Below are 18646 nucleotides of genomic sequence, written 5' to 3' on the forward strand. Positions count from 1 at the left end.
TTATCTGGTGATAAGCTTGTGCCTATAAGATGGTGAGATATTATCTGGTGATAAGCTTGTGCCTATAAGATGGTGAGATATTATCTGATGATAAGCTTGTTCCTATAAGAGGGTGAGATATTATCTGGTGATAAGTTTGTGCCTATAAGATGGTGAGGTATTATCTGGTGATAAGCTTGTGCCTATAAGATGGTGAGATATTATCTGGTGATAAGCTTGTGCCTATAAGAGGGTGAGATATTATCTGGTGATAAGTTTATACCTATAAGAGGGTGAGATATTATCTGGTGATAAGCTTGTGCCTATAAGATGGTGAGATATTATCTGATGATAAGCTTGTTCCTATAAGAGGGTGAGATATTATCTGGTGATAAGTTTATGCCTATAAGATGGTGAGATATTATCTGGTGATAACCTTGTTCCTATAAGTGGGTGAGATATTATCTGGTGATAAGTTTGTGCCTATAAGATGGTGAGATATTATCTGGTGATAAGCTTGTGCCTATAAGATGGTGAGATATTTTCTGGTGATAAGCTTGTGCCTATAAGATGGTGAGATATCTGGTGATAAGCGTGTGCCTATAAGATGGTGAGATATTATCTGATGATGAGCGTTTGCCTATAACATGGTGAGATATTATCTGGTGATAAGCTTGTGCCTATAAGAGGGTGAGATATTATCTGGTGATAAGTTTATGCCTATAAGATGGTGAGATATTATCTGGTGATAAGCTTGTGCCTATAAGATGGTAAGATACTATCTGGTGATAAGCTTGTGTCTATAATATGTGAGATATTATCTTGTGATAAGCTTGTGCTTATAAGACGGTGAGATATTATCTGGTGATAAGCTTGTGTCTATAAGATGGTGAGATATCATCTGGTGATAAGTTTATGCCTATAAGATGGTGAGATATTAGCTGGTGATAAGCTTGTGCCTATAAGAGGGTTAGATATTATCTGGTGATAAGTTTATGCCTATAAGATGGTGAGATATTATCTGGTGATAAGCTTGTGCCTATAAGATGGTGAGATATTATCTGGTGATAAGCTTGTGCCTATAAGATGGTGAGATATTATCTGGTGATAAGCTTGTGCCTATAAGAGGGTGAGATATTATCTGGTGATAAGTTTATGCCTATAAGATGGTGAGATATTATCTGGTCATAAGCTTGTGTCTATAAGATGGTGAGATATTATCTGGTGATAAGCTTGTGCCTATAAGATGGTAAGATACTATCTGGTGATAAGCTTGTGTCTATAATATGTGAGATATTATCTTGTGATAAGCTTGTGCTTATAAGACGGTGAGATATTATCCAGTGATAAGCTTGTGCCTATAAGATGGTGAGATATTATCTGGTGATAAGTTTATGCATATAAGATGGTGAGATATTATCTGGTGATAAGCTTGTGCCTATAAGAGGGTTAGATATTATCTGGTGATAAGTTTATGCCTATAAGATGGTGAGATATTATCTGGTGATAAGCTTGTGCCTATAAGATGGTGAGATATTATCTGGTGATAAGCTTGTGCCTATAAGATGGTGAGATATTATCTGGTGATAAGCTTGTGCCTATAAGAGGGTGAGATAATATCTGGTGATAAGTTTATGCCTATAAGATGGTGAGATATTATCTGGTCATAAGCTTGTGTCTATAAGATGGTGAGATATTATCTGGTGATAAGCTTGTGCCTATAAGATGGTGAGATATTATCTGGTGATAAGTTTGTGCCTATAAGGGGGTGAGATATTATCTGGTGATAAGTTTATGCCTATAAGATGGTGAGATATTATCTGGTCATAAGCTTGTGTCTATAAGATGGTGAGATATTATCTGGTGATAAGCTTGTGCCTATAATATGGTGAGATATTATCTGGTGATAAGCTTGTGCCTATAAGAGGGTGAGATATTATATGGTGATAAGTTTATGCCTATAAGATGGTGAGATATTATCTGGTCATAAGCTTGTGTCTATAAGATGGTGAGATATTATCTGGTGATAAGCTTGTGCCTATAATATGGTGAGATATTATCTGGTGATAAGCTTGTGCCTATAAGATGGTAAGATACTATCTGGTGATAAGCTTGTGTCTATAATATGTGAGATATTATCTTGTGATAAGCTTGTGCTTATAAGACGGTGAGATATTATCCAGTGATAAGCTTGTGCCTATAAGATGGTGAGATATTATCTGGTGATAAGCTTGTGCTTATAAGACGGTGAGATGTTATCCAGTGATAAGCTTGTGCCTATAAGATGGTGATGTATTATCTGGTGATAAACTTGTGCCTATAAGATGGTGAGATATTATCTGGTGATACGCTTGTGCCAGATGGTGAGATATTATCTGGTGATACGCTTGTGCCAGATGGTGAGATTATCTGGTGATAAGCTTGTGCCTACAATATGTGAGATATTATCTGGTGATAAGCTTGTGCCTATAATATGGTGAGATATCTGCTGATAAGCTTGTGCCTATAAGATGCTGACATATTATCTGGTGATAAGCTTGTGCCTATAAGATGGTGAGATATTATCTGGTGATAAGCTTGTGCCTATAATATGGCGAGATATCTGCTGATAAGCTTGTGCCTATAAGATGCTGACATATTATCTGGTGATAAGCTTGTGCCTATAAGATGGTGAGATATTATCTGGTGATAAGCTTGTGCCTATAAGATGGTGAGATATTATCTGGTGATAAGCTTGTGCCTATAATATGTGAGATATTTTCTGCTGATAAGATGGTGATTTATTATCTTGTGATAAGCTTGTGCTTATAAGACGGTGAGATATTATACAGTGATAAGCTTGTGCCTATAAGATGGTGAGATATTATCTGGTGATAAGCTTGTGCCTATAAGATGGTGAGATATTATCTGGTGATAAGCTTGTGCCTATAAGATGGTGAGATATTATCTGGTGATAAGCGTGTGCCTATAAGATGGTGAGATATTATCTGGTGATAAGCTTGTGCCTATAAGAGGGTGAGATATTATCTGGTGATAAGTTTATGCCTATAAGATGGTGAGATATTATCTGGTGATAAGCTTGTGCCTATAAGATGGTAAGATACTATCTGGTGATAAGCTTGTGTCTATAATATGTGAGATATTATCTTGTGATAAGCTTGTGCTTATAAGACGGTGAGATATTATCTGGTGATAAGCTTGTGTCTATAAGATGGTGAGATATTATCTGGTGATAAGTTTATGCCTATAAGATGGTGAGATATTATCTGGTGATAAGCTTGTGCCTATAAGAGGGTTAGATATTATCTGGTGATAAGTTTATGCCTATAAGATGGTGAGATATTATCTGGTGATAAGCTTGTGCCTATAAGATGGTGAGATATTATCTGGTGATAAGCTTGTGCCTATAAGATGGTGAGATATTATCTGGTGATAAGCTTGTGCCTATAAGAGGGTGAGATATTATCTGGTGATAAGTTTATGCCTATAAGATGGTGAGATATTATCTGGTCATAAGCTTGTGTCTATAAGATGGTGAGATATTATCTGGTGATAAGCTTGTGCCTATAAGATGGTAAGATACTATCTGGTGATAAGCTTGTGTCTATAATATGTGAGATATTATCTTGTGATAAGCTTGTGCTTATAAGACGGTGAGATATTATCCAGTGATAAGCTTGTGCCTATAAGATGGTGAGATATTATCTGGTGATAAGCTTGTGCTTATAAGACGGTGAGATGTTATCCAGTGATAAGCTTGTGCCTATAAGATGGTGATGTATTATCTGGTGATAAACTTGTGCCTATAAGATGGTGAGATATTATCTGGTGATACGCTTGTGCTAGATGGTGAGATATTATCTGGTGATACGCTTGTACCAGATGGTGAGATTATCTGGTGATAAGCTTGTGCCTACAATATGTGAGATATTATCTGGTGATAAGCTTGTGCCTATAATATGGTGAGATATCTGCTGATAAGCTTGTGCCTATAAGATGCTGACATATTATCTGGTGATAAGCTTGTGCCTATAAGATGGTGAGATATTATCTGGTGATAAGCTTGTGCCTATAAGATGGTGAGATATTATCTGCTGATAAGATGGTGATTTATTATCTTGTGATAAGCTTGTGCTTATAAGACGGTGAGATATTATACAGTGATAAGCTTGTGCCTATAAGATGGTGAGATATTATCTGGTGATAAGCTTGTGCCTATAATATGTGAGATATTATCTGCTGATAAGATGGTGATTTATTATCTTGTGATAAGCTTGTGCTTATAAGACGGTGAGATATTATACAGTGATAAGCTTGTGCCTATAAGATGGTGAGATATTATCTGGTGATAAGCTTGTGCTTATAAGACTGTGAGATATTATCCAGTGATAAGCTTGTGCCTATAAGATGGTGATGCATTATCTAGTGATAAGCTTGTGCCTATAAGATGGTGAGATATTATCTGGTGATTTATCTTGTGTCAATAATATGGTGAGATATTATCTGGTGATAAGCTTGTGCCTATAAGATGGTGAGATATTATCTGGTGATAAGCTTGTGCCTATAAGATGGTGAGATATTATCTGGTGATAAGCTTGTGCCTATAAGATGGTGAGAGATTATCTGCTGATAAGCTTGTGCCTATAAGATGGTGAGATATTATCTGCTGATAAGCTTGTGCCTATAAGATGGTGAGATATTATCTGGTGATAAGCTTGTGCCTTTAAGATGGTGAGATATTATCTGGTGATAAGCTTGTGCCTATAAGATGGTGAGATATTATCTGATGATAAGCTTGTGCCTATAAGATGGTGAGATGTTATCCAGTGATAAGCTTGTGCCTATAAGATGGTGAGATATTATCTGGTGATAAGCTTGTGCCTATAAGATGGTGAGATATTATCTGGTGATAAGCTTGTGCCTATAAGATGGTGAGATATTATCTGGTGATAAGCTTGTGCCTATAAGATGGTGAGATGTTATCCAGTGATAAGCTTGTGCCTATAAGAGGGTTAGATATTATCTGGTGATAAGTTTATGCCTATAAGATGGTGAGATATTATCTGGTGATAAGCTTGTGCCTATAAGATGGTGAGATATTATCTGGTGATAAGCTTGTGCCTATAAGATGGTGAGATATTATCTGGTGATAAGCTTGTGCCTATAAGATGGTGAGATATTATCTGGTGATAAGCTTGTGCCTATAAGAGGGTGAGATATTATCTGGTGATAAGTTTATGCCTATAAGATGGTGAGATATTATCTGGTGATAAGCTTGTGCCTAGAAGAGGGTGAGATATTATCTGGTGATAAGTTTATGCCTATAAGAGGGTGAGATATTATCTGGTGATAAGCTTGTGCCTATAAGAGGGTTAGATATTATCTGGTGATAAGTTTATGCCTATAAGATGGTGAGATATTATCTGGTCATAAGCTTGTGTCTATAAGATGGTGAGATATTATCTGGTGATAAGCTTGTGCCTATAAGATGGTGAGATATTATCTGGTGATAAGCTTGTGCCTATAAGATGGTGAGATATTATCTGGTGATAAGCTTGTGCCTATAAGATGGTGAGATATTATCTGGTGATAAGCTTGTGCCTATAAGATGGTGAGATATTATCTGGTGATAAGCTTGTGCCTATAAGATGGTGAGATGTTATCCAGTGATAAGCTTGTGCCTATAAGATGGTGAGATATTATCTGGTGATAAGCTTGTGCCTATAAGATGGTGAGATATTATCTGGTGATAAGCTTGTGCCTATAAGATGGTGAGATGTTATCCAGTGATAAGCTTGTGCCTATAAGAGGGTTAGATATTATCTGGTGATAAGTTTATGCCTATAAGATGGTGAGATATTATCTGGTGATAAGCTTGTGCCTATAAGATGGTGAGATATTATCTGGTGATAAGCTTGTGCCTATAAGATGGTGACAGTGATTCTATGTAAAGTGTGAACTGAAATCTTAAGAACGTATGTAATAAACTATTGTAGCGTTTATATTCTAGAGTACTGTAAAGCTGTTAGTTTAGATGACATGCGACATGGGTTGTCTGAGCTCAGTATTGGCACTGTATTCCTAACAGCAGTTGAAGCCAGAACTTTCAGAGGAAGTGAGACACAGATAACAAGCATAATGGGACTTGTTAAATTACTATTGCACACATGCACTCGTACGCATGCGCGTGTACATATGCACATGAACACACACATGCACACATACAAACACACACATGCACAGACATGCATTTACACATACACATGCACTTACATACACATGCACACACATACACGTGCACACGCATAGATACAAACACACATCTTTACAGGATATGGAACTTACAGTTATGGGTAACGGGTACTCCAGCAGAGCGATGGTTATGTAGGCTGCCAATGTAATTTCATCATTTACTCCTCCCTAGCATAAATGAAAGTGATTATATTTCTTGATACTTTTGCTAACTTCTTTCTTTGTACTCCTGCTTCAATCTAGCACTAATCGTCAGCAAATCCAGCTTAATATTAATGAATGAATAAATGCATCTGATGATTGATTTTCTGTAACCTTCTAATGTCTGAAACAAAGGTGACAATAAGCATAATCTCTCTCACCCCTCTCTTCTGCCTCCCCCCCCCCTTCATCTCTTACCTTCATGGCAATGTGAAAGAGTTGCCCAACACTACGGAAACAGCCATTGTCCTTCTGCCTGAGTGACAACCACAAAAGAGCATCTGAAATCTGCTTTTCTTCAATAAAAATGTAAGGACGAGCCCGAGCGAATGACTTCATGACAAAAGCAGTCAGCCTGAAGAAGACAAAAATTAGCCACTTAGCTCCATCATCAAAGTTCTTACATTAGCTTTGTAGATCTTCTTTATTTACACACCAAGTATTTCCTTCTTCGTAATATCCTCCAAATGCACTGTAGGAGCCATCTTTGTGTTTATACCTCAGCTGCCCCTGGTATCCTGAAAGTAAATTCTAGATTAAGAAGAAATACAAATGGCCAACAAAGCCATGGCTGACACAGAAAGGCTCTTCTAGGACAGAATTGAAAGAGTGAGGGGCTCTATTCTCACCAGAGCTTAAATAACTCAAGGCTTTTGATTTGGTCTGTGCAGAAAGTTGTCCAGTTTTGTTCAGATATTCCAAGATGTAGATATTTGGTGTGAATAGGACCATGTTCTGCTCCCCACATCCAAATGGCATCTGAAGTAGCTTCCCCAAGTTCTGCAAGGCTGTCCCCATCACATCCCCTGAGAGAAAGAAATGGGGGGGGGGGGGAGAAAGGATGGAAGAAAGAAAGGAGGGAAGGAAGGAAGAAATGAGGGAAGGAAGGAAGGAGGGAAGGAAGAAATGAGGGAGGGAAGGAAGGAAGGAAGAAAGGAAAGAAGGAATGAGGGAGGGAAGGAAGGAATGAGGTAAGGAGGGAGGGAAGGAAGGAAGGAAGGAAGGAAAGAAGGAAGGAAAGAAGGAAAGAAGGAAGGAGGGAAGGAAGGAATGAGGAAAGGAGGGAGGGAAGGAAGGAAGGAGGGAAGGAAGGAATGAGGGAAGGAGGGTGGGAAGGAAGGAATGAGGGAAGGAAGGAATGAGGGAAGGAAGGAATGAGGGAAGGAAGGAATGAAGGAAGGAATGATGGAAGGAGGGAAGGAAGGAATGAAGGAAGGAATGATGGAAGGAGGGAAGGAAGGAATGAGGGAAGGAGGGAGAGAAGGAAGGAATGAGGGAAGGAGGGAGGGAAGGAAGGAATGAGGGAAGGAGGGAGGGAAGGAAGGAAAGAAGGAAGGAAGGAAATAAGGAAGGAGGGAAGGAAGGAAGGAATGAGGAAAGGAGGGAGGGAAGGAAGGAAGGAATGAGGGAAGGAGGTTGGGAAGGAAGGAATGAGGGAAGGAAGGAATGAAGGAAGGAATGATGGAAGGAGGGAAGGAGGGAGGGAAGGAAGGAATGAGGGAAGGAGGGAGGGAAGGAAGGAATGAGGGAAGGAGGGAGGGAAGGAAAGAAGGAAGGAAGGAATGAGGGAAGGAGGGAAGGAAGGAAGGAATGAGGGAAGGAGGGAGGGAAGGAAGGGAAGAAGGAATGAGGGAAGGAGGGAGGGAAGGAAGGAAGGAAAGAAGGAATGAGTGAAGGAGGGAGGGAGGGAAGGAAAGAAGAAGGAAAGAAGGAATGAGGGAAGGAGGGAGGGAAGGAAGGAAAGAAGGAATGAGGGAAGGAGGGAGGGATTGAAGGAAGGACGGAGGAAAGGAAGGACGGAAGGAAGGAAGGAAGGAAGGAAGGAAGGAAGAAAGGAAAAATGAAACAGAGAGAAGCAAATAAAGGACATACAAGAATTATTTACGTTAAGGAACAATGAAGCAAATTCAATTCACTACAAATAAAAGAAGTGAGAGTGGAGGTTCTACTAGTTTTAATACAAAATGGTAAGTAAAAATGAATCAGTAATAGACACTAGTTGATGCTGGTTTATGTTTTCATTTGTATTTCAGAAGCTCCTTCACGTGTCAGCAGATAGATACCCAGTAATAAGGTTCAGTATCTGAACAGAACTACATAAATCCTTCATAAGAATAATCCAGTTCTGGGAAGGCAATGGTATCTCACCTATTACAGAAAAGTCTGCCCTGGCCGATCCCTCAACCACATTGTCTGGGACCTTCAGAGAGATGAGCTCTGTGACCTCAGCATCTGCAAACAGGAAAGATGAAGACAATCAGATGTGATAACCTGTAACTGACATGTGGTGCCTAAGACGAGTATATTCTATAAGTTGTGGTGCAAGTTATTTGTTCATTCACATAACAGGACGGTATGTAACTGCCCTTATACTGTACTTCTACTGCTGGAACTATCAGATGCCTCCAGTGCTTCTTTTTCAGGGTTATTTAAAACTCAGTATTCTTTATTAAACACTAGAATTGTGTACACTACCTGTTAAATATTATTTATATAACATAGTAGATGAGGTTGAAGACAGAAGTCCATACGTTCAACCTATACAAATCTTATTTTATCTACAATAAATGCTCCAGTTCATCTTAAATTAATCCCATTTTAAAAAGTGACCCATTAATCATCAGAAATCATATCCCTGAATTCTGTTTCTAGCCAGAAATTTATCTAAACCATTTTTAAATGTATCTACGGCATTGGCACTCCACAATTTTATTGCTCTTACAGTAAAAAAAAAAAGATAAAATATCCTTTAATCCAGCCTTAAATTGTGACCTCGTCACAAACAATTTCCTTGAAAATATTTAGATAAAGTGATCATGTCACCTCTCAAGCACATTTTATTTCTAGAGAAAACAGACCCAGTTTGGCTAACAAAGTCTGCAATGTATTTTTTAGAGATTTGTCCCCAGAACTACACTCCATACTGAAGGTGCACCCATCTTTAGCTTGTTACCTATTACTACTCCCAAATCAATTCCTCCTCTGTTTTGCCAAGTCTAGTCCCATTTAAATAATAGATTGACTGCTTATTTTGACTTCCAAAATGTAGAAACTTGCATTTTCCAGTATGAAATCTCATTCTCTATTTACTTGCCCATTCTTCTATTTTTTGTAGATCTCATTGTAAAGCAATTTCATCCTACACTGAGTTAATGACCTTACACAACTTGGTATCATCTGCAAAAATAGAGATGTTGCTATTTAATCCATGCTCAAAGTCATTAAAGGGACATTCCAGTCAAAATTTAAAGGCACATAGATGAATTACATCTGTGAATAGAAACATATTTGCAATATAAATGTGTTGGCAAAACTGCTGCTAGTAAAGGTTATCACTGTTTTAGTGTTAATATTTTTCACTGAACGTGCATGTGAAGCATAGCTAGATATTCTCAGTGCACCAGCATTTAAAATACTGCAGCTGCCCAGAGCATCAGTGGGGCTTGTATCATGTCATCAATTAACAAATTGAGTCATTACCAGATGGTGCAATCACCTTAGGCTCTATGAGCAAGTGCTGTGTTTAAAATGCTGGTGCACAGTGCATACTTAAATACTTTTTTGAAACAGCCATAGCTTTTATTAGAAGCCGTTTTGCTAATACCGGCATATTACAAAAGTACTTCTATTCAAAATTAAAATGCATCTATTGAGATTTCAATTTTGACTGGAATGTCCCTTTAATATAACAATATTTAAAATAACAGCGCCCAGTACTGATCCCTGGGGGACGCCACTGATTACCTTTGTCCAATATGAGTATGATCCATTTACTGCTACTCATTGCTCCCTATCTGTTATCCAGTTATTTATCCATGAGCTAACATTTTCAGCTATTCCCAGTCCCTTAATTTTGTGCATTAATCTCTCATGTGGCACTGTAGCAAACGCCTTTGCAAAATCCATGTATATCACATCAACTGATTCATTTTATCTATATTTTTACTTACTTACACGTAGAATCTAATTAGATCAGTTTAACATGATCTATTTCTCATAAAGCCATACTGATTAGCACTCATAATCTTGTTTATACAAATATACTCATCAATATAATCTTTAAAATGCCTTCAAATATCTTCCCCACTATTGATGTCAGACTAACTGGTCTATAGCTTCCTGGATCAGCCATTTTTAAAAGTGGCACCACATAAGCTTTGCGCTAGTCCTGGGGTACTTTGGCTTAGCATAATGAGTTTGGCTGTAACAGTGCTTAGTGTATTCCATATGGACCTGGAGTTTTATTTACCTTACTATAATCCAGTTTTTCCTGATATCCTCTAGAGATAACCCAGTTAATGGTATGGGCTTGTATGTTCTAATTTGTTTCGAAGTATCTGCCAATAGTTCCTCTCTTGTGTATACTGAAGAAAAGAACTGGTTTAGTACCTCAGCCTTCTCCCTGTCACTGTTAATCACGCTACCCTTCTAACATTTTAATGTACCTATATTGTTCGCCTTAAATTTTTTGCCATTTATGTACTTATTAAAATATTTTTGCAATTAATTTTTCATTTTCAATTTTGGCTGATTTGATTGGGTTTCTTTTTTTTCCTTTGTAAAAAACAAGTATATATAATCACAAAATATGGTGCATTCCTTGCAGGAAAGGGTTAATATATGTAAGATGTATGTTCTAATCTAAGTGCCACAAACAAAATCTATAAGTCATTCAGTAATAAAGTTAAAGCGAAAATGTATTCTACAGTCTCTGTATCAATGACACATATGTCTTAAACATTTAACATACAATGGAGTATTTTTTAAACACTTAAAAGTTTCCAAATAATAATAACAATGTGTTCATAAACCAGTGTACACATTCACACACTCTCATCCAAACCTTAAAAAATAGTGCGTAAAAACAATGCAAAACACAATAGTACGTAAAAACAATGCAAAACACAATAGTACGTAAAAACAATGCAAAACACAATAGTACGTAAAAACAATGCAAAACACAATAGTACGTAAAAACAATGCAAAACACAATGTTGATATTGAATGCCGCTGTGCAGAAAAAAATAAAAAAACTGCAATTTGTGCTCTCCGCATTCAGCGATGTCTGTCGGACATGATCCGCTGTTCGGATCATGGACAGACATTTAATAAATAGGACCCTTAGTTTTTATCAAACTTGATCAGACATAGGGGCATATGTATCAAGGTCTGGCCGACCTGATCCGACACTGCGGATCAGGTCCGCCAGACCTCGCTGAATACGGCGAGCATTACGCTCGCCGTATTCAGCATTGCACCAGCAGCTCACAAGAGCTGCTGGTGCAACGCCGCCCCCTGCAGACTCGCGGCCAATCTGCCGCCAGCAGGGGGATGTCAATTAACCCGATCGTACTCGATCGGGTTGAATTGCGGCGATGTCTGTCCGCCTGCTCAGAGCAGGCAGACAGGTTATGGAGCAGCCATCTTTAGACCACTGCTTCATAGCTGCTGTTTCTGGCGAGTCTGCAGGCTTGCCAGAAACACGGGGCATCAAGCTCCATACGGAGCTAGATACATATGCCCCTTATTCTCAATCTTTATCAGACTTGTTCTCAATATAAAGATGCGGGGACTTGAGAAAAAATAAATATAAATAAGGGTCTTTAGAGGAAATTTTCTTGTCTTAAAAAGTACTTTTCACTCTTTACTTTTCCCTTCTTTACTTTTGCTGCTCCGTTTCAGCAATGAAGACAAACGGTACCTGACAATCAGTTCATTTATAGGCATCCATGAATTATCGTGGTTTTCTCCTACCTCTCGTGACCGTATCAATACGCTGCTGCGTTTGATCTGACTTTACAATGGAACTACAAGGAGTACACTCACAAAGAAGTGTGGGATTTTTAAGTTATACAGTGAGAGCTCACATAAGTAACTTTTTGCCTTTTCCCAGATCAATCAGAGGGAAATGAAGAACTGCAACGCGGCCAGCAGGATCCAGACATGACGTAGGGTGAACCTAGGAGAGATTGGCTACCCACGGTCACGTGATCCATCCAGGAAGTACGGAGGAAGTCCAGACACAACAGAAGTACTCGCTACACAGTACATTCCCATCGAGAGGTAAGAGACTGGGAAGACCAAAGGACACACAACCAAAGAACACAAGACCAAAGGACACACGACCAAAGGACACAAGACCAAAGGACACACGACCAAAGGACACAAGACCAAAGGACACACGACCAAGGGAGACAAGACCAAAGGACACAAGACCAAAGGACACACAACCAAAGGACACACAACCAAAGAACACAAGACCAAAGGACAGATGACCAAAGGACACAAGACCAAAGGACACACGACCAAAGGACACAAGACCAAAGGACACACAACCAAAGGACACATGACCAAAGGACACAAGACCAAAGGACACAAGACCAAAGGACACACAACCAAAGGACACAAGACCAAAGGACACACGACCAAAGGACACAAGACCAAAGGACACACGACCAAAGGACACAAGACCAAAGGACACACGACCAAAGGACACACAACCAAAGGACACATGACCAAAGGACACACGACCAAAGGACACACGACTAAAGGACACAAGACCAAAGGACACACAACCAAAGGACACACAACCAAAGGACACAAGACCAAAGGACACACGACCAAAGGACACACGACCAAAGGACACACAACCAAAGGACACAAGACCTAACAGAAGACCTAACAGCACAGTGACCTACACAGCAGCGTATTGATACGGCCACCAGAGGTAGGAGAAAACCGGGATAATTCACGGACGCCTATGAGTAACTGACTGTCAGGTACCGTTTGTCTTCATTACTGAAACGGAGCAGGAAAAGTAAAGAGTGAAAAGTACTTTTTAAGACAAGGAAATTCCCTCCAAAGACCCTTATTATTTATATTTATTTTTTCTCGAGTCCCCGCACCTTTATATTGAGAACAAGTCTGATAAAGATCGAGAATAGAAATACCCCAACCCATTTCACATAGATTCTTTTTTTTCCCTGCTTTGTTATATTCCTTATATATTTGGAATGTTGAGTCTCTACTATATTCTTTGAATAATTTAAATGATGCCCTATGTTTTATGCTAATTTCTCTTAACACATTTTTATTTAGCCAAATTGGCTTGGATTTATTTATTTTATTTTTATAACCATGTGGTATGTGTTGATGTGTATATTTATTTAACTAAGTTTTAAATGTTATTTATTTATTCTCTGTATTTTTATTAAAGAATTCTTTGTCCCAATTTATGTAATTTAACTATTTTCATTAAATCACTGAATTTTCCTTTCTTAAAATGAAAAGTCTTAGTTGAACCCTTATTACATTGCTTATGGAAAGTGATTTCAAATGTGACCATGTTATGATATATGATCACTGTTACCCAAATGTTCTTTGACTTCTATGTTTGATATTATATCTGTATCATTTGATAGCACCAAATCCAATATAGCGTTACTCCTAATTGGCTCCTCTATTAATTTCCACTGAAATAACTGAAAACAAGAAAAACATTTTTTATTGAATATTAATAAGAATTATGTTTTTTACTGTAAATATTTTACATTCCAATGCTCTTAGTATATTTATATATATAACCTGTCTATAAACATTTAGATATATAAGTATAAATATATATTATACAAATAAACAGATATATTTATAAAAAATAATATTTATAAATTAAAAGAACATTTTATCTTATGCAAACAACATAGGAATGCAAAATATCTAAAGTGGCTGTCGGGTTATTGCGTGAGCTATAAGTGTTAGGTTTTTTGAACTGGTGCTCTCCATTGAAGTCTATGGGGAGAAATTAATGTAGTCATGATATCCGAAGTCCTGAAGTTAGCGAGCATCAGCTTTTCGCTATCGGCAAACAATTTCCTTTACTAATATGCACGCTATCCCACATGTGTAAAACGTTTATTTCTGGCAGTGTTGGCATGCAAGTGAAATGGCTAAATAGAGCACCACTTGTAATCTAAATGAGGTAACTGAACAGAAAAGCATACCAGGCACAAAGCTGTAAACAAGAGGTGTGAGATTTAATACTGAGCTGTAGACATAGCCAACCGTACAAGTTTCTTACCTTTTCCGCACACCATGACGTTCTGTGTTTCCTCCTTTTCTATTCCCTCTGGCTGTAATTCACAAATAAAACAATAAGATGAGCTGTAATGTTAAAGGTTGTAAAACAAATACTTCATTTGTAAATGTACAAGGTCATTGTCCCTTTGTCCGTGTGTTTATTAATTGCTTCCCATTGTGTTGTATTAAATGCAAGTTATCTGCTTATGCTCACAGTCAGTGAGATCTTAATAAATGGCCCCTGTTTATAACTTTATCAGTGAATCTAGGCAGACATGCCCTTTCCTCAGTCTATTATTAAACTGCACCATATCAATCCTACCTCCACCAGGATGTCTTTGCTAAGTGTGTCCTTCCGGCCTTGCTGAAGGTTAATAAGCTCATTTCCACAAAGTCCTTCTCCAGACAAAGTCTCTGCGCTCACAGTAAATGTTACTGAACCTGCAAAAGGGCCATAAATAATGCAATAACAACATGATGTCACTAAAGAGAAAAACACAAATGGAGTCACTTGTCTACTACATCCTATGCTGGAATTGGCTACAGAGGTCTGAAGCATTTGCTGAGAAATGACATAGGCGTAAGGCCATGCATGTAGACATTACCAGATACCTGGTTATAACCACAGTAGAAACTCAGTAGATGGTTCTTGCCAAAAAGGCTTCAATTTATTGTGGTAGCCAAAGCGAGCATGAAGAACCAACAAATATGGCTGCCTGAAGGAGGTTCTAATCAGTATATAGGATGTACCAGTGCCAGATGATTTATTTTAATCATGCCCGAGGCCAGGCAGTAATCACCACAACCCAGAGAGAAATCTATCATTTAACACCAGCGTAAATAAAACTTGTGGTCACAGTTTTAGTTATTTGAAAAATCTACTGTATAAATACATTTATTAATAAAATTAGGGACAGTATTATCTGCTTTATTACAGTGTACTCCAGAATTTTTATTGTATAAAAAGATATTTAATCCCTTTATTTACCATTCCCCAGTTTTGCATAACCAACACATTTATATTAATAAACTTTTTAATTCTGTGATTACCTTGTATCTAAGCTTCTGCAAACTGCCCCCTTATCTCAATTATTTTGACAGACTTGCATTTTAGCCAATCAGCGCCCTCTCATAAATAACTACATGGGCGTAAGAACAATGGCCCAGATTACGAGTTTTGCGTTAGAGGCTGTGCGGTGCTAACGAGCAGTTTTCCCTCACCGCTCACTTACATACACAGCGCTGGTATTATGAGTTTTCAGAAACCCGTCATTAAAAGACAAAAAGTGAGCGTTGAGTATAATTTTGCTCATTACCGCTCTCCAATACCAGAACTGCTTAAGTCAGCGGTGAGCTGGTGTAACGTGCTTGTGCACGATTTCCCCATAGGAATCAACGGGAAGAGCCGGCAAAAAAAAAGTCTAACACCTGCAAAAAAGCAGCGTAAAACTCCTTAGCGCAGCCCCATTGATTCCTATGGGGAAATATAAGTTATGTCTACACCTAACACCCTAACATGAACCCCGAGTCAGTAAACACCCTTAATCTTACACTTATTAACCCTAATCTGAAGCCCCCAACATCGCCGACACCTACATTATATTATTAACCCCTAATCTGCCGCTCGGGACACCGCCGCCACCTACATTATACTTATGAACCCCTAATCTGCTGCCCCCAACATCGCCGACCCCTACATTATATTTATTAACCCCTAATCTGCCTTCCCCAATGTTGCCGCCACCTACCTACACTTTTTAACCCCTAATCTGCCGCCCCCAACGTCGCCACCACTATAATAAACATAACCCCTAAACCGCCGCACTCCCACCTCACAAACATTAGTTAAATATTATTAACCCCTAATCTGCCAGCCCTAACATTTCCGCCACCTACCTACATTTATTAACCCCCTAATCTGCCACCCCCAACGTTGCCACCACTATATTAAAGTTATTAACCCCTAAACCTAAGTCTAACCCTAAACCTAACAACCCCTAACTTAAATATAATTTAAATAAATCAAAATAAATATTTCTATCATTAACTAAATTATTCCTATTTAAAACTAAATACTTACCTGTAAAATAAACCCTAAGATAGCTACAATATAACTAATAGTTACATTGTAGCTAGCTTAGGATTTATTTTTATTTTACAAGCAAGTTTGTATTTATTTTAACTAGGTAGAATAGTTATTAAATAGTTATTAACTATTTAATAACTACCTAGTTAAAATAAAGACAAATTTACCTGTAAAATAAAACCTAACCTAAGTTACACTTACACCTAACACTACACTATAATTAAATAAATTAAATTAAATACAACTACCTACATTAAATTAAATTAGATAAAGTACAAAAAAACACTAAACTACAGAAAATAATAAACAAATTACAGAAGTTTAAACTAATTACACCTAATCTAATAGCCCCCCCCCAAAAAAACAAAAAAAAAACCCTAGCCTAAACTAAACTACCAATAGCCCTTAAAAGGGCCTTTTGCGGGGCATTGCCACAAAGTAATCAGCTCTTTTACCTGTAAAAAAAATACAAACAACCCCCTCAACAGTAAAACCCACCACCCACATAACCAACCCCCCAAATAAAATACTAGCTAAAAAAATAAACATTGCCCTGAAAAGGGCATTTGGATGGGCATTGCCCTTAAAAGGGCAGTTAGCTCTTTTGTGGCCCAAAGTTCTAACCTAAAAAATAAACCCACCCAATACACCCTTATAAAAACCTAACACTAACCCCCTGAAGATCGACTTACCGGGAGACGTCTTCATCAAAGCAGGGCGAAGTGGTCCTCCAGATGGACAGAAGTCTTCATCCAAGCCGGGCAGAAGTGGTCCTCTAGACGGGCAGAAGTCTTCATCCAGAAGGCATCTTCTATCTTCATCCATCCGGCGTGGAGCGGGTCCATCTTCAAGACATCAGACGTGGAGCATTCTCTTCATCCGACGACTAAAACAGAATGAAGGTACCTTTAAGTGATGTCATCCAAGATGGCGTCCCTTAGATTCTGATTGGCTGATAGAATTCTATCAGCCAATCGGAATTAAGGTAGAAAAAATCCTATTGGCTGATGCAATCAGCCAATAGGATTGAGCTCGCATTCTATTGGCTGATTGGAACAGCCAATAGAATGCGAGCTCAATTCTATTGTCTGATTGGATTTTTCTAACTTAATTCCGATTGGCTGATAGAATTCTATCAGCCAATCGGAATCTATGGGACGCCATCTTGGATGATGTCACTTAAAGGTACCTTCAATCTGTTTTAGTTGTCGGATGAAGAGGATGCTCCGCGTCCGATGTCTTGACGATGGACCCGCTCCGCACCGGATGGATGAAGATAGAAGATGCCATCTGGATGAAGACTTCTGCCCGTCTGGAGGACCACTTCTGCCCGGCTTGGATGAAGATGTCTCCCAGTAAGTCGATCTTCAGGGGGTTAGTGTTAGGTTTTTTTAAGGGTGTGTTGGATGGGTTTATTTTTTAGGTTAGGACTTTGGACCGCAAAAGAGCTAACTTCCCTTTTAAGGGCAATGCCCATCCAAATGCCCTTTTCAGGGCAATGGGGGCTTAGGTTTTTTTAGCTAGTATTTTATTTGGGGGGTTTGTTGTGTGGGTGGTGGGTTTTACTGTTTGGGGGGTTGTTTGTATTTTTTTTACAGGTAAAAGAGCTGATTACTTTGGGGCAATGGTAGTTTAGTTTAGGCTAGGGTTTTTTTTTATTTGGGGGGGGGCTTTTTTATTTTAATAGGGCTATTAGATTAGGTGTAATTAGTTTAAATTTCTGCAATTTAGTTTGTTTGTTTTTGTACTTTAGCTAATTTAATTTAATGTAGGTATTTGTATTTAATTTAATGTATTTAATTATAGTGTAGTGTTAGGTGTTAGTGTAACTTAGGTTTTATTTTACAGGTAAATTTGTCTTTATTTTAACTGGGTAGTTCTTAAATAGTTAATAACTATTTAATAACTATTCTACCTAGTTAAAATAAATACAAACTTGCTTGTAAAATAAAAATAAATCCTAAGCTAGCTACAATGTAACTATTAGTTATATTGTAGCTATTTTAGGTTTTTTTTAGAGGTAAGTATTCAGTTTTAAATAGGAATAATTTA

General features: G+C 38.1%; 1 protein-coding gene across 2 annotated transcripts in view; it reads right to left on the bottom strand.

The window, feature by feature from the left end:
• Positions 1–18646, bottom strand: part of LOC128640312 (alpha-2-macroglobulin) — a 325027-nt gene that overhangs the window by 137688 nt on the left and 168693 nt on the right. For both annotated transcript variants that reach the window (XM_053692803.1, XM_053692802.1), the window contains exons 21-27: positions 14831–14949; positions 14510–14561; positions 8581–8664; positions 7062–7238; positions 6869–6950; positions 6631–6787; positions 6325–6399 (exon numbers count right to left, since the gene is read on the bottom strand). In XM_053692803.1, coding sequence (XP_053548778.1) covers positions 6325–6399; positions 6631–6787; positions 6869–6950; positions 7062–7238; positions 8581–8664; positions 14510–14561; positions 14831–14949 — 746 coding nt within the window. The remainder of the gene's footprint in view (positions 1–6324; positions 6400–6630; positions 6788–6868; positions 6951–7061; positions 7239–8580; positions 8665–14509; positions 14562–14830; positions 14950–18646) is intronic.

This window comes from Bombina bombina, chromosome 9, assembly GCF_027579735.1.
Source record: "Bombina bombina isolate aBomBom1 chromosome 9, aBomBom1.pri, whole genome shotgun sequence".
Classification (NCBI taxonomy): Eukaryota; Metazoa; Chordata; class Amphibia; order Anura; family Bombinatoridae; genus Bombina; species Bombina bombina.